We start from the raw sequence: 16,930 nt of genomic DNA, 5'->3' as shown, positions 1-16,930 counted from the left end.
TAAAAGATTTAAAGCCACTGAAGAAAGGAAGTGTTTTAATTGCCACTTATTCTGAATCTTTAAACGGAAAGCCTTGGCGTATTGATGAGAATGGACTAAAATGGTGGTATGGTACAGTAAAGGCAAAACAATGTTGCTTGCGCTGGCAGCAAGTCAGCGACTTTTTTGTCAGCGTCGCAGCTTTACAACGATTAACATCGCCAGGGTAAGTTAGTATTCATATGAGTACACGCCAGTTTTTTGTTGTTGTTTAAATAGGTCGAGGTCATGTGGGCTATGTAAAATGTCAATGTACTGTGGGTAATATAATTCCAGAGTAACACATTTATTGCACGAAGTAGGTCCGTTTATGTTATTGTGCAAAAAAATGCATTTTGATATAACGAATGATACTCATTTGGTGCTAGCCGCAAATGCACTGTTAGCCTGTGCCCCAAGCTTTTGCAGTACTGTATTTTTGTTGGTTTTTGTGGTTTTAAGTATCTTTATTTATTTATTTATTTATTTAATATACTAACATAATGAATTGAATATATATTTCGTTTATTTAATATATGCCTGTTGTGTGTCTACACAGAGTGCTGCTTTGGACAGTGCACTTTCTACATTCAGGACAATATGTGGCGAGGATGGGGTGTCGCTGGGAACTGCTGTCAGAGAGCAACACGGCAAAGATGAATCTGTGCACAGGTCAAAGCTACACGAATGTATTTGGAATTTATGTTGAGAAATGTAAGCATGGCAACATTAACAACGTCTATAGACAGTCAGTTCGGCAAATAATCATGATTTTATTGCTGATATTAACTTGACTGGCCCCTGGACAAATTAATTCTTTTCGTGAAACTCACTCTTTTCTTATTAGTGTGCATGGTTGCAATCGAGGGATGGGAGAATTGAATATGTCAATGTAACTATGAAAAATAATTTGTCAAAGATAACTTTTGTCATTGTGTGTTTAACAATCCTTATTAAAGATTGAAAGAAATACAAGCACGTCAGTTTAATTTAATCTTTGGAAGCCACCTCATCTAACTTTCCACACAATCCAAATGTATCAACTGTAAGTTATTCAATCGATTTTTTTAATTGCAAAATCTGAGTCTTCAGTTTCTGACAGTCTGCTCCTACAAGTCAAGTCAAGTTTATTTGTATAGCGCTAAATCACAAGCAGTCTCAAAGGGCTTCACATAGACAAAAATTGACAATTATTCTCAAAGCATCCCCTGATCTTAAGCTCCCAAAAGGGCAAGGAAAAACTCAAAAACCCCTGCCAGGGTCAAACAACATTAGCATAACCTAAATTTGTATGAAAGTCGGGGAATGCGCTGTAGCCTGTCACTACATACATTAATTCAGTTATAATTACTAGTGCAATCGATGTATGACAGCACTACTACTCCATAAATACAATCTATTAATAAGCACTGAGCATAGAGGTAAGTGAGCGTGCCTTTTTGTGCCAAGATCCATGGAATTCCTTATGTGCCATTCCTTACCTTGCAATGCCATTTCCTGGGACTGTTGTAAAGCGACACACTATTTTGTAGCTTCAAACTCAGATCCAGAAAGGTGCTTCAACAAAGCCGGAAGGTAAACGAGCTCCTAGGAGCTAGCTTATTTACCAGTTGGTTAATTAGAAGGATGTGGCTATAGCCCGTGGCAGGGTTTCTATTTTCTGGATCTTGATTTCAAACCTCGGCTTTTGACAAGGGCTAAACTGCAGTTTCATACCATAACTACCTTCAGTCTAGTAATGTCCTATGTCAATGTCTGTCTAGATGTCGTCCACCAGATGTGGTGGTTTTTCCACATTGTGTGGAGGAGGTCAGTGCTCTGGCGAAAGTCTGCCATGAAAAGCGCCTGCCCATCATCCCGTTTGGTACTGGAACTGGCCTGGAGGGAGGGGTTGGAGCAGTCAAGGTGGGGGAGAATAAAATCTCATTATCAATAATATCAATAATAACACTTTTGTGTAGTTTCTATCACCACCACGGGGAGATGATCTGCACTGTAAAAACACAAATAGTGTCTCTAATTCAAATGCTTCCATACAACTACTCACCATTATGCATTTTCTGAAAGACCACACTTACGTGAAGTTCTTTAAAAAGGTCAAATAATAGCTGAAGTAAAGGCATGTTGATGCTGGAAAAATCACACAAAGAGAAAGAAGGGGTAAAAATAACATTTTAATTTCAATACAGAAAATAAATATATATTTGACCTTACCTGGAAAAAAATAGTCCAAACCTTACAAATTATCTACAGAACACAAGCAAAACTTGTTTTAAATAATACACCAAATGAACCAAGTAATCAGAGATAGCAGACCTAAGTGCAGATGAACAAACATTCAAGTAACTACAGTATCAACATTTATACAACTTAATTAAGTTGTAGACTATAAATTCAGTTCAGCTGCCGCCAGAGTAGGACGCGAAATGAAGCTGTAAAAATTGCATTCTTTATGTATTACCCAAAATAAACAAATCAAAACAAAAAAATAATAATTATAGCCCATCCCCACTCCCACTCACTGGAGTGGCCCTCTGGGAAAATTCCCGGCTCTCCGGATTACCCAGCACACCATTGGTCTCTGCTGCCTCAGAACTGGTTGCAATCAACATCCCCTCAGAACCACCACAAGGGGACGCACTTGTAGTGGAATACTGAATGTATCATCCCTTTTACTTTAGGGCGGTGTGTGCTTCAGCCTCAGGAATATGGACCACATTTTGGATCTCCACCAGGAAGATTTTGATGTGACCGTAGAGCCTGGTGTGACTCGAAAAGCCCTCAATGCCCATCTGCGAGACACTGGACTGTGGTTTCCTGTTGGTCAGTCAAATACAAACCCAATGTTAACATAAGTCTCTCTTTAGTCCAGAATCTCAAATGATACAGTGACAAAAATGTGCAATAAATAACCATAATATATCTCACTGGACAGTTTTTGCCAGGCATTCCAATCCACCATTGTATGAAAGCTCATTTCAACCTTTTAATGCTAGTCAACATCCCAACAGAACCTGAGTGCATTATTTATCCATATTTTTGGAATGCTGCATGAATCATAGGTTAACGAACTGCATCTGTTATTAGCCATTATGCAAATCTGAATATTTGGATTTAAAAAAAGGGCCCTCTGATTTTAGGTTAGCGTGCTTTATATTGTTTAAAAAAAAAACATCACCATCCACATGAAAACATATTTGTTGGCTCTCATTTTGGCCATCAAGCGGCTCGATCTTACCCTCCCTCTCTCTCTCTCTGTGTCTCTGCAGATGATTTTGTTCCAATAATTTGAAAAAATGATACTGACATGCATTTCCTCTTAGATCCTGGAGCTGATGCTTCACTTTGTGGGATGGCAGCTTGTAGTGCATCTGGTACCAATGCAGTGCGATATGGAACCATGAGAGAAAATGTTATAAACCTGGAAGTGGTACTTGCCAATGGTACTATTATTCACACTGCTGGCAAGGGCCGACGTCCCAGGTAGACAAAAGACAATCATCTTTTCAAGTGCTGTGAGGATAAACGTTTTAAATAATGGATGGATGCCCAAGCAAACATTTTCTCTCTTCGGAGCAACAGTATTGATACATATCTGTGCTTATGTAAGTTTCTATCTGCTCTTTTTTTTAATCCATAAATTATAGGAAGACTTCAGCGGGGTACAACTTGACGAACCTTTTTGTTGGATCAGAGGGCACTCTGGGAATTATCACTAAGGCAACTCTACGCCTCTATGGTATTCCAGAAGCCATGGTGTCAGCAGTCTGCTCATTTCCTTCAGTACAGGCTGCTGTGGATAGCACTGTGCAGATTCTACAAGCTGGGGTAGCCATCGCTCGCATTGGTGAGCACAGGTTGCGTGCGCTCGTAGCACTCAACACCACAAACGTTAGTCTTGCCAGTACGACTGCCTGAAAAATACTCCCCTCTTAGATCATTTCGGATCATTGATGGCATATTGTAACATTTCGGTTTATTTTGGTGTTAAAGAATTTCTCGATGACGTGATGATCAACGCATGCAACAAGTTCAGCTCTCTGTCGTATCCCGTTACTCCAACCCTATTCCTGGAGTTCCATGGTTCTGAACAGAGCCTTGCAGAACAAGTCAACACAACTGGTGAGTTGTCAAAGAATAGTCATTCATATATTTAGATGGTCTGTTTTAGTTGAAGGAAACTTATGTTAGCTCTAGAATGCTGTATAATGTACGATTCTACCACTTGCCTCTTGCCTATATGACCACAGATTCAATTAGCTGTATTTAAATTGCGCTGTAGTTGTGAAATAATATTTTTAGCTTGCTATTTAAGAATAACTATCAAGCATTCTTCATAATGCACCCAATTCCCAAGTAATACAGGTTCAAGTACATGATTATTAGATATATGCCCTGGATTGGGCAAACAGGGCCTAGGTGAGGAACTGGACAGAAAAGGTGTCAATAGAATCGCACCGCCTGAGCAAGGTTGGAGGGTGTTGGAGTAGGTTCAGAGGGCGGCTGCAAAGCTTGCACCGCCGGAGCAATGTTGGAGGGTGGCCACAAGACTTGCACCACCTGAGGTAGGCCAGAGGTGGCCACAGGTCTTGCGCCACCTGAAGAACTAAGAGTGTAATGCTGGCAAAAGCATGACCCGTGAAACTGGAAGAATTCTCTTCAGTTTAATATATGGTATTCGCTCCAATAGAAGACAACACATTACATATTTTCAAACTTTGTATGGGATTGTGTTATGTCTGCAGAATTATGTAATTCTTACTTAAAAAAAAAAATCATGCTTGGTCTTTGTCATGTATCCACAGAGGAAATCACACAGACTAATCATGGCTCTGATTTTCAATGGGCTAGAGATGCAGAAACACGAAACCGATTGTGGAAAGCTCGTCATGACGCCTGGTATGCTGCTCAGGCACTAAGACCTGGTTGCAAGGTAAGATATTGTAGCTCTGTGCTGCTTTGTGGAATGAAGATGTTCAGCGCAAATCCCACAACAGAACAGAAGTGAGAAATAATAGCGCACCCTATTTGTTTGGTTGACTACCATGATGACAATAAAAAATTGCTTATGTGCTCTGGAAAGGTTGGAAAAAAAGAAGCAGTTTTGTAACTGGGAAAAAGTGTTTTGTCTTTCATCCTTTACATTTTCGAATGCAAATTCTTGCCCACCAATCTTTTTGGTGCCGCGTCGTAATTTGTCCTTTTCTTAAGACTTATTCAAAAAGATTAAAACTAAATAATTGCTGATCCTCACGAGGGTCGCCGTCGTGCTGGAGCCTATCCCAGGAGTCTTTGGGGGAAAGGCGGGATACACCTCTGAACCTGTCACTAGCCAATTGCAGGGCACATATAGATGAAAATCCATTCACTCTCACAACGGACAATTTGGAGAGGTTGATCGGCCCTACCATGAATGCCTTTTGGAATGTGGGAGGAAACCTGAGTCCCCAAAGGAGTCCCGGAGTAAACACAGGAAGACCGAAACCGGAATCGAACCCTGCACCTCTAAACTGTTAGACGGACGTACTAATCAGTGTTTCACCACGACGGTATAACATAATGAATTTGGCATCCTGTAATTGTGAAGTCTTTTGTCAACCTAGCATTAAAGCAGTGTGGTTTATAGCCAGCCCTTTAATATAATTGTTGTTTTCTTACAAAAACCTTTTGAATGTGGTCCAAAGTGGTTGACAAATTTCCCGTTTTGTGTTGTAGGCCTATTCTACAGATGTCTGTGTTCCTATTTCCCAACTGCCTCATATCATTGTGGAGACAAAGGCCGACCTGATTCAGAACAAACTTACAGGTGAGCACAGTGCAATTGCGAAGGTTCTTTTCTTCATGCCATCACTGCCACACAACATAAAGTTTGTTTAAAATAAAATGTGACGATAGATTCTAACTAGAAAATGCAATTTCTGGAGAAATTGCGTGCGAAGGCGAAGAAGCTGAATACATTCCTGGGGAATGCTGCAGATTGATGTTGCAACGAGTTGAATTACTTGAGAAATGTAGAAATGAGAAGTGTAAAGTGAAGTTTTGGAGAATTTGGCGTGAATTTCAAAATGGAAATTTCGGGATTTTTGGGAAGTTGTGGAATAGGTAGGCAAAAGATGAACAATGTGGACATCATCGAGCGCTACCATGGATCAATCTGATTTCTTCCAGAATTTCTCATTCTCATGTTTATCACAAAACAACTGAATGACAGTGTTATTGTTTTGCAAGTAAAAGGGATCCCCCCCGCCCCCCTTCCAATGTTCTGCCCTTTGTAACGCTCGTGCAGGTCCCATCGCAGGTCATGTGGGTGATGGGAACTTTCACTGTCTGATGTTAGTTGATCCCAATGACCCAGAAGAACTGCATAGGGTCCATCTGTTCAGTGAAAGGTTGGCAAGGTAATAACTTTCTACCTCTTTGTATCGTTTAGTGACCAATATATGCAGAAATCTTGGCAATTCCAATGTTCTCACACTTTTCCTTGACTTTGTATGTTTGGCCTGAAAACAACATTGCCTGGTTTTCTTCCAGACGGGCCTTGGCTATGAATGGTACATGCACAGGGGAGCACGGAGTGGGTTTGGGCAAGCGAGCACTGCTCCATGAAGAGATGGGATCCCTGACGATGCAGGTCATGCAGAGCATCAAGGATGATCTTGACCCAAACAACTTAATGAATCCGGGGAAGGTTTTGCTGCCAAGAGAGCCTTGAAGTATACAGTGAACCAAGTAACAAAATTGTGTGCAAAAGTATGGTGAGTATAAGTGTGGTAAATTCTTCTATTTTTCTGCTGATTAAAAATCTGGGAGTATGACATCAGAAGATGAATATATGCAAGGGATCAACATTTCAGATTTTATTTCAAGTTATTTACATCTGGATCAGAACTTAATTAATGAATTATTTATAATCAATGAACTCTGGGTGTTAGTAATTAAAAAAAAAAAATCTGTCATATTTTCATTGTATACCTGCCAATAAAGGCATTCTATTCTATTGTATATTTATGAAAAAAATCATTAGGACTTGACAGTGGTGGCTCCTTTCAGCTTTTCCCTTCAGGGGTCGCCACAGCAATCCATCTGTTTTTTCCCAGATAGTTCACATGAGACATTTTTGGCACAGTTTTCACACCGGATGTCCTTTCTGATGCAATGCTCTGCATTTACCCAGACTTGAGACTGGCACAGGGGAGACACTGGTATGTGCCTCCCTATGGCTTCATCTGGTTCCCTGACCGGGAATTGAACTCAGACCACGGTGGTGAAAGTAACGTAGGCTACCCACTAGACACTCAGCTAAGCGCGAGCTCAGCTCCACTGTGAAAAAATAGTCCGTTCATCACCAGCAATCTGTTATGCTTAGTTGAAAAGAGCACTAGAAAGAGAACATGACTTACCGTACGGATCGGGAATCTCGCCTACATTTGTTGAAGGCAAGGTGTGCATCGTCTGGGGTCCTCGTGCGCGTGCGTGTATTGTCTCCCCAATGAAGAGCTGATGGGAAGCCAACCTTCCCGAACCAGCAGTCTGGCCAGCTGACTGAAAGACGACGAGCGATATCTGTTCAGCACCGTACGACTTCGAACAGCTCTCCAATGACGTCACTGCCAAGCCGCGATTTAGCGTTTTGTTTGCCATTGTAATGTGCAGTTCTTTACACTTGTGTTTATTGATTGATTGATTAATTGATGTATTTTCAACAAACCAACCATTAGATCTATTACAAGAAAAAGTAATCCAAAGTAATAATACAAATAATAACAATAATACAATACAATAATACAAAGCAGTTTAAAAGTGACAAGATGACAGATGAGCCATGATTAACTGCTTTTAATTGATTTTGCAGGCTTGAATGGAAAGCTCCGTTCAACCAAAGACCAAAAGAAGTTGTAAATCTCCGTTCATTCTTTGCAATTTAACGACACAAATGATACAAATTTGCAATTTAGCGACACAAATGATACAAATTTAATATGGACTAAAATTGTAAATCTCTTGGACACATTTATTTTGTTAATATCTTGAAAACGAGGGAACAGAAAGAGGCTAAATTTTGTGAATTAACTAGCGGACAGCAATACTAATGGAGAGAAAGAACAAAGGATAAGCCCGAAAGAAAAAACAAATCTAGTTAATGTGTCAGTTAAATCGAGAAACATTTAACATTGTGTTGGTGATATATATTGTTATGTCATGTTAAATTAGGGATTGATTCGCTGAGTATGATGCTGTTTCACTAAACTTGTGGAATGTAGGGACATGACAACAAACTTGTTTCTGCCATTTTGATTATGTAAATTAGGAATATTCAGTAACAGAAACAAAAGCTTGCCACTTTGATGTTCAATATGTTTCATGTGCATTCTGCTGTCGTCCTATTTTAGGTTTATATTGAATTTTAGTAGTGGGCTTGGTAAGTGAGAAGATATCCATCGTTAAACATGTAGAGCTGCCTGTTGATTGGGTTATAACTCAGACTGGCAACTCCCTTCATGATTTTCTCCATCCGAAGCGCAAGTGTGTTGTCCTCTTTGCCTGTTGCTGTATCGAAAGCATAAAAGATCTCTTCATAGAAATCATCATAAAAACGAGTCGCGTACAACACACCACAGCTCATGAAAGCATTGGTTGCCGCCTTCTTGAACAGCCTCGTTTCCCACGTCTGTGTGATATTGAGCGTTTCAGCTTCACCATCCCATGATAGTTTACTTACCACAAGATTACCGTGGCTACCTACTGTGGCATAGATGACCCATAGTCCGCTTTCATCTACCTCCACGTCCACATCACTATGAGGCCGACAGTCAAAGTAACAATAAGGGAACTTTCTGGAGTCCTTCCCAATTCCGGGAAGTTCGACCCTTGTGACAGTCTTGCTGTTCAGATCATAGCGACAGACATCTGGAGAGTTGTAACAGTGATAGTACAGAGCCTCTCCATACACGACGGCACTGGGGCCTTCGACTGTATTAACGTCGGTGTTGGATGGAGCTATGGTAACATCTTCGTGGTTAGTAGAGGCCATGAAGTCTTCATAAGATTGGTAGGTTCTCAGGATATTGCCTGAGGTGTCGCCGTGGAGCATAGGCTGAATCCAGAAGATGTTTTGCTGGTCTTCGTTGTCCGCGAGGGCTTGTTGACCCCATGAGCCAGAGATGATGGTTTTACCATATGGACTGACTTTTGTTATGACCGGTGCACTGATGTTGGTCATTAGACCTCTAAGGCAATACCTTTGCTGACCTGGAAACAATAAAGGAGAAGAAAATCATGAGAAATGAGACATAGAGGATTATTTGTATCTATAACATCACTATGAACACAAACTTCAATATATGATGGATCCCTCCTCACAAAATACCTCTGAAATCTTTTGGAATCGACAAGCATGACTCAACACTGTTTTTCAGGTAGCGGAGTCTCTCTTTTACAGTCTTCATGTTGATCGAGTTTGCCATATGCATCTTGCCAACATCTTGTCGCAGTTTGTGGACCTAGTGAAACAAAGGTTCAGTAATACTTTATACGGTGTCACAAAATGTAAGCTAGATTCAGGATGAACCTAAGGCACAAAATCATTTTCAGCTGAACTTAATTTCTGATTTAACCTGGCTCTTTTCTATTAAAGATTAACAGCTCGTGTTTGAACAATGACATCAAACTTTAAGAACGTCCAGTTCCCGTGGCTCTCTGTGAGTCTCCTATCGAACCTGCTGATGAGACTCTGACACTTAAACTCGGTGGTTGCCTCCCTCGCACATCCTGTATGAAGGCACGACGCGGTGCTGTTGCGCAATTGTTGGCCGTCGTCTTGGTCTCATGATGTCAAAATGTGAACAATATGATTAAAAATGGGCAGTTTAAATACTAACAATTGTAATTCAACCAGGGAATGTATCGCTCGATGTGTCAAACAGCATTTTTGAATTGAGTCATTTGCTTACTTGACCGGTATGTTCAAAAACAGCAAGTTTGTTTGAAATGTTGAACAGTTGGACATGTGTCATTTTAAATTTAGAGAAGGTCAATTGAAATTCACCAGTCAAGGTTATAGAGCATTTTATAGCCTTATCCTGAAATCTCATGCTGAATGTCCCTAATGTTTTGTGAGCATGGGTTCTTTTGCTCCAGTATTTTACACAGATAACCTTTTCGAAAATTAGATTTACATTGTTTTTCAATTATTATATTGCTGTTTGTGATATGTTGCTATATTGTATGACGTACCTCTTTTGAGAGTTTTGTTGAATCTACGTTGTTCACTTGAAGGGACATGGCATTAATATTATCCTCCAGCTTGTCGAGTTCTTCATCCAGCTGACGCAGCCGTAAGGCAGAAAAGGTCTTATAATTCAAGTACTGGTAAGGCTCCAACCGTCCAGTTATGTTATCAAGCACCGCATGTAACTCAGGGAGACGCTGGTTTGACAGATGCACCTAATGGAAAAGAAAACGGATTGCTGGCTGCAGATGAAAGTGGCTTGTTGAACCCAAATCATAAGTCGGTACAGTAAACACGCCCCCAAAAAACCCAGGTGAACATGAACAATGTAAATGGGTTTCTATTAAAGATAGTCTGTCAGACAGATATGAAATGGTTTAACTTTACCTGTTCTTGTAGCTTTTGAAGTGAATCCTCGCAAGATTCAACTTGTTGCAGTGTGGCCTCATACTTCTTAGCAGGGAATAACCACACGTTGGTGTTCACCTCACATGCGCATGAGCCATTTTTCACCTGACCCGACACATGCTGAACCTGGCAGTTACCCTGCTGTCAAACATGAAGTACGCTATATTAGAAAATGGGCTCACTCCATGAAATCAAAAACGAAAAATTGCATGAGAACACTGAAAAATACTATTACTAAGCCAAGAAATGAGGACGTTAACACAAATGAATACATGACTGAATCTCAAATCAGACCCCCCGTTATGCAAGATCCAGGCAGTGTGAGCCACAGTACTGCATTGTGCATTCATACAACACCTTTGTCCTTTCAGCATTCTATAATCTCTTTTTAATGTCCTATATTATTATGGTGGGGGTTCTGTTTCTCAATTTCCTATACCCGTTCAGAATCAGACAGTGTAGAGCGATGCCGCAGATTCCCTAAAATTGTATTTTATTGTATTGGATTGTATTGGCCTTAGTGAAATTTAGATTTTCTCCCAGTGATCTTTAGCTAATCTAAGTACCTACCACAAAGTCTGAAAATACACACTGTATGTTAGGTAAATTAAAGACCATTTACCATTAAAAAAAAGAAATATACGTATATATTTAAGTTACAATATGTGTCACCGCATTCCAACAATAATATTTTCAAAAAATATTTTAAAAGCAATACAATAAAATGAATGAGATACTTTAGTGATGCAGCATGAAACACGCATTACTTACTGTGGATGCCAGTAGGAGAAGCAACAACAACATGTTGACAACCGATCTAATGAAGACTAAACTGACTACGTAGTCGAACTGTTACAATGATCGTACTAAACTTCCTTCCACATCTCTTGTGCGCAGTCGATAACATACCTGGTTATATTTCATCAAACTTGCTGCTTGTTTCCACTGGGTCAGCACACAAAGATGTGGATGTGAAACTCGGAAGAAGATATTTCTTAATTGTGAAACAAATAGTTTACTTTGGGAAATAACAAAGTTCCCATGGTGGGAGACAGTCAAAGTATCTATCCATGGGAAATAACAAAGTTCCCATGGTGGGAGACAGTCAAAGTATCTATCCATCCATCCATCCATCCATCCATCCATCCATCCATCCATCCATCCATCCATCCATCCATCCATCCATCCATCCATCCATCCATCCATCCATCCATCCATCCATCTATAAAAAAGTCTATTTGCATGAAGGAATGATTGCATGGAAGAAAGCATTCCTATCATAAAACTAACCTGTCATAACAAAATTGAGGAATATAAAATTCCTTTGACTAAAGTAGATAATTGGTTCAGAATGGATGAATAGACGACTATTCCTTTCAGGGCCCCCCATATTCGTATCGTCGAGACTTTCTGGCAATAGGATCGTGTCAATGACCTCTGATATAGCGTTGTATGTTGACACGCTGGGATGAGATGCAGGAGCCAGACCAGGTCCCCAACCAGTTAAGTGGAAGTCTTATTTTTTATATTTCTCATGATGCGAACCCAATCTGTAACATAAATGGCATCTGATGGTACGCTGTGGCGACCCCTGAGAAGAAAAGCCGAAAGGAAAAGAAGAAGAAGATGATGATGACTATTATACAAACATTATTTTCATACAGAATACAAGTGTCACGGATTGAATGGAGCAGGGCGACCAAGTGCAGCTTGGACCAGGGTTTATTGGAGGAACTCAAAAGACAGACTCGGCAAACTGACATGACAACAAAACGATAACATGACTGACTGACCCGCCGAAACAGACTCAAAAACGACAGGAACCAAAAAGACATGAAGCGTGACGACAACAACATTATGACAACAGGAACCAAAAAGACATCAAGACAACAGTGATCCGACGGGACGTGAGGGGCAGACAGGACTTATATACACGACAGGTAACAAGAGGCAGGTGAGAATATTCACACTTAATCATGGAGGGGAGGGGCGGGCACACAGACAGAAACCATGACAACACATAGTGGAACGGCTGGGGACGAGAAGTAAGAACAAGTTTGGATTTCATCTGTTTTCTTCATAGAATAGAATAGAATAGAATAGATCTTTATTGTCATTGTCACACATGTACAACGACATTTAAAAAAGTGCCAACCGATCAGTGCATGAAAATAAAAGAATAAAAAGATAAAAAAATACAAGCTAAAAACCCACAGAAGAACATACACAGACATAATCATTTTCTTTTAGCGGCATTCAATGTGACTACCGCTGTAGGGTCAAAACTGTTGGCGAATCTGCTAGTCCTTGACCTAATTGATCTGCAGCGTCTGCCTGATGGCAACAGTTCGAAAAGGGAGTGGCCAGGGTGGGAATTGTCCTTCAGAATGTTCTGTGTTCATGTCCAAAACAATTCCAGAGAAGTGAAACTAGAAGGAGGAAGTGATCATTTTCGGAATGTGTTCCATATGCAACACACCAACATTTAAAGGTGAACACCTGCAGAATCCAAATGCAGTGCTTGTCAGCGGTGGTTTTTATTCTCCTCAAAGCCATGATGAAGTTTTACACGCTCATTCTTCTGTGTTGTCTGTTCAACTTCACACAACAGGTGAGATATATTATTCTTAAGAATGTTTATTTGATTCTAAAATCATATTACTTCATATATATATATGTTTTCTTGTTTTTTGGGAACTTGTCTCTTTTGTCGTCAGCTCAATCAACAAGATCGCTGTGTGTGTGAACTGACGAACAAAGAGAAGGCATTCCCTCATGAAACCCTCAACTCAGTGAACGAAAATGCAGCAAAATGCTCTCACACTGTCAGCCCACAAATGGTAACTAGCCACAATCGATCAATACCTAAGGGTGTACTGTGATATCAATGATTGCACACGCGAAAAAATCCTGAATAAAATGTGGTATTCTTTGTAGGCTGGGAACCTTGAAAGTCAGCTGCTTGGATTGAAGTTCCGTTTGCCCCAACTTCTAAAAGATGTGTCAATACTGGAGAAGGAGGATGACGGCGAGCTATATGGAGTGGTTAGTCTTCAGGTGATAGAGAATGAACTCGTTGAGATCAAGAATATTGTTGACAAACTCAACAGAACCACCCAGGAATTCCAGCACTTAACTACTGATTCTGGCAGACAGGTAAGTTTGCGTTAATGCCATGTTTGAGTACAATGAATTAAAATAATACTAACAACAACAACAACAACAATAATAATAACAATAATAATTATTATTGTATGTTATATATTATTATGGACAGTTTTTTACGGAAGACAATTAAAAGTAAATAATGCAATGTCCATTATTAGCATGGAATGCCTGACTTGCAATATCAGACCAAAATTAATAAACTTATGTATGTTCCATTTCTGCAACCTGCTAAAAAAGGAAAAATTAAATTTGCATGTTTTCTACCGTCATGAGTGTTATTTCAATCTTGGGTTCGTTCACTGATGTAATTATTCGTACCGTTGTTGTTGTTTTAATTGTTGTTCTGTCTCAGCTGATGCAACTGAAAGCAGAGCTGCAGGAGTTGGAGCAATATGACAGCTTACAGGTAGAAAAGAGCCGTAAAGCCAACCAGCGCCTAAAAAGAGACCTGGAAATATGCAGGAATGATGCACACAATACACAGCCCACTCCTCATCCAGACAGTGGGCAGACCTCAGGTAAAATTAATCTGCAAACGTTTCGAGAGGGCATAAACACGTGAACAGCAGTCATTTTACTGTTCCTGATTTCTATTCGCTACAAAAAAATAATACAATGCAACACAATACAACTTGATTTGTATAATTTATATAATGCAGAGACATGTTATATATGACATATGTTTGATTTACAGGGAATACATTTTAATTCAACTTCCATTTTTTCTGTAGATGTCTGTCCCCATGGCAAGTTTGTGAATATTACTGGGCCTAGATTCTACTCCAATGGAGAATCTACTGTTAACCATAAGTATGGAGGCTGGGGCCGTGACCCAAAACCCGAGTTGGGGAAAGAGAACTGGTATTGGCGGGTGATATTAGATGTCAACAACATATATGCCAACCATATCACTTTCTACTCCAGCCTGAGTTCTCTGACCGTAGGAATTAAGTTACCAGGTATCATCTAGAAATCCAAAACAGATATTCTCTACATTGTTTTTAATTCGTACATCTCTCTCTCTCGCTCTCTGTCTCTCTCGCTCTCTCTCCATATATATATATATATATATATATACACATACACACATACATACACACACACACACACACACACACACACACACACACACACACACACACACACACACACACACACACACACACACACACACACACACACACACACACATCAACATAGTTGAGAGACAGAACAGGTGCAACATAATATATTGTCTCATTGCAGGTAATTTCTACATCAATCCTTATAATCCAACCACCAACACCATTCAAGGACCAAATGTTGTTCTATATGGTGACGCCTTGTTCTACAATTGTTATAACTTTGACCAACTTTGTCGGTTCAACGTAACATCCAAAACCGTTTCCACCCTACAGTTACCTCAAGGCACCAGGTTCATTTTTGTTTTGTCTTGTTTTGTTATACACCAGGGGTCACCAACTTTTTTGAAACTGGCAGCTACCTCTTGGGTAATGAATAATCACAAAGGTTTAGGGTAATCTAGTAATTAACGATACCCATGTGTGAAGATGCTTATAATGTTAATAGTCTCTCAAAATAATTTGGAACTTCTGTCCTCACAATAGTTCCAATCGTAGACTGCACCCTGAACTGGTCGCCAACCAGTTGCAGGGCACATGAAGACGTAAAAGCATATAGGCGTTAGGGTAATCAGCGACTCATGTTAGGTACAACTTTGGAATATACGTATATATATATACGTAGTGATCGGGGAAAACACATTTATTTTGATTCTAATTGACACTACAGGAAAAAAAGTATTTTACAAAACGTTCTACATTTTGGTGACCCCTGTTATATACTATATTTGTAATGCAGAGTATGTTTAGGATAACAGACCAGTTAACTAAAAATATGCTAAACTTTTTCTACAGGTATAACTCAAACGGGAATTTTTGCCAATTTAGCGAGTGCTACATATATACTGACATCGACCTTGCAACAGATGAGTCAGGTGTGTGGCTCATCTACAGCACGGTCCATTACTTTGGTAACCTGGTGTTGGCCAAAGTGGAAGGAGATCCACCTACGCTCAACCAAACTTGGCACACCTCAGTCTATAAGCAAACGGTCACCAACACCTTCATGGCTTATGGTATCCTCTATGCGACACGATTTGTAAATAATGACATGGAAGAGATTTTTTATTCATTTGACACCTCAACTGGAGAAGAGAAGTTCAAACTTGGCATCTTCTTCCGCAAGATGTGTCCTGACATTAACTTCCTGAATTACAGCCCAAGGGACCAGATGTTGCACGTCTACTGTGACGGCTACATGGTCTCTTATGACTTTTTGTTTGAATAAATACTGTAAGTACGACAGGCTGAAGTCATTTAACTTGAAAGTAAAGTTCCATTTTCATCTTTTTCTTTCGGCTTGTTGCATTAGGAGGGATGGGATGAGACACAAATTCCATATGGAGAGAAAATTTCTATAGAGAGAGAGATTTGTGTCGAAATGACAGTTCTTACCGATTGCTTTGAACTGTTTGTGTCACTATATGCACAAATCTTACTTTTTTTATTTTTTTATTGTTGTATGTGCATTTATCATGAATAAATATTCAATGTTGCATTTAAATTGTGGTGTATGCAATTGTGACTAAGCAGACACGCACATTTCTTTTTGACACAAATATTACACCGTTCCAAGAGATTTAAGCTCTGACAATGAATGCATTGCAACTGAAATTTTCCGTATGATTAATTAGAAGTACGGTTCATACTGACCAATAAGAAACAGTATTGTATACTAAATACAGTTGGTAGAAAGAGACTCAAATTTGATTCCGTTACACACGGCAAATACTGACATTAGGTCTTTATTTACTTGTTACTAGTACATGGGACAGTGACAGCTTATGTTGTATATATATTTGTATGTATAACATTTAAACTTTACATCACACATGACAGCCAAGCAGGTAAAAATCTGTCTACTGGTGTGATTGCTCATAGGGAAGACATTATGAAACAATGCAAACAAGAAGAAAACCATACTTATTGCTCAAGTGAAATTAATCTTAACGACACAAAGAAGAATACATGTATTAATGCACGTGAA

At 39.7% G+C, this 16,930-nt stretch overlaps 3 protein-coding genes and 1 long non-coding RNA gene across 10 annotated transcripts; 3 read left to right on the top strand and 1 right to left on the bottom strand.

Annotated features, from left to right (window-relative positions):
* The first annotated feature begins 52 nt into the window (after positions 1-52).
* Positions 53-6,940, top strand: ldhd (lactate dehydrogenase D). 4 transcript variants are annotated; one of them, XM_037254939.1, is made up of 12 exons: positions 53-205; positions 578-690; positions 1,782-1,923; positions 2,700-2,841; positions 3,342-3,501; positions 3,666-3,865; positions 4,012-4,140; positions 4,824-4,951; positions 5,734-5,824; positions 6,305-6,416; positions 6,550-6,731; positions 6,813-6,940. In XM_037254939.1, exons 1-11 carry the CDS (start codon positions 101-103, stop codon positions 6,728-6,730), a joined length of 1,503 nt encoding a protein of 500 aa, XP_037110834.1. In that variant the 5' UTR covers positions 53-100; the 3' UTR covers position 6,731; positions 6,813-6,940. The 4 variants fall into 4 exon arrangements, with proteins under 4 accessions (XP_037110834.1, XP_037110833.1, XP_037110832.1 ...); XM_037254938.1 differs by having other exon boundaries at positions 6,550-6,743; XM_037254937.1 differs by having other exon boundaries at positions 6,550-6,747.
* A 1,058-nt stretch (positions 6,941-7,998) lies between these two features.
* LOC119124685 (olfactomedin-like) lies at positions 7,999-11,583 on the bottom strand. 4 transcript variants are annotated; one of them, XR_005098311.1, is made up of 6 exons: positions 11,426-11,583; positions 10,634-10,795; positions 10,252-10,461; positions 9,386-9,518; positions 8,296-9,267; positions 7,999-8,225 (listed from the first exon to the last, which is right to left on the bottom strand). XR_005098311.1 is itself a non-coding variant. In XM_037254886.1 (5 exons), exons 1-5 carry the CDS (start codon positions 11,456-11,458, stop codon positions 8,423-8,425), a joined length of 1,383 nt encoding a protein of 460 aa, XP_037110781.1. In that variant the 5' UTR covers positions 11,459-11,583; the 3' UTR covers positions 8,292-8,422. The 4 variants fall into 4 exon arrangements, 1 of the variants encoding a protein (XP_037110781.1); XR_005098313.1 differs by having other exon boundaries at positions 10,634-10,792; positions 11,426-11,576; XR_005098312.1 differs by having other exon boundaries at positions 8,009-8,265; positions 8,323-9,267.
* Positions 11,584-13,146: 1,563 nt separating this feature from the next.
* On the top strand, positions 13,147-13,452 carry LOC119124686. The gene is made up of 2 exons (XR_005098314.1): positions 13,147-13,265; positions 13,372-13,452. It is a non-coding gene; the product is annotated as an uncharacterized LOC119124686 (long non-coding RNA).
* A 39-nt stretch (positions 13,453-13,491) lies between these two features.
* On the top strand, positions 13,492-16,284 carry LOC119123920 (olfactomedin-4-like). The gene is made up of 6 exons (XM_037253317.1): positions 13,492-13,527; positions 13,592-13,810; positions 14,175-14,340; positions 14,554-14,781; positions 15,068-15,236; positions 15,739-16,284. The coding sequence occupies exons 1-6, from the start codon at positions 13,492-13,494 to the stop codon at positions 16,169-16,171; spliced, it is 1,251 nt and encodes a 416-aa protein (XP_037109212.1). The 3' UTR covers positions 16,172-16,284.
* Positions 16,285-16,930: the final 646 nt, after the last annotated feature.

Source organism: Syngnathus acus, chromosome 6, assembly GCF_901709675.1.
Source record: "Syngnathus acus chromosome 6, fSynAcu1.2, whole genome shotgun sequence".
Taxonomy (NCBI): domain Eukaryota; kingdom Metazoa; phylum Chordata; class Actinopteri; order Syngnathiformes; family Syngnathidae; genus Syngnathus; species Syngnathus acus.
Note: the sequence above shows the minus strand (reverse complement) of the source record. Positions and strands in the feature narration are given on the sequence as shown.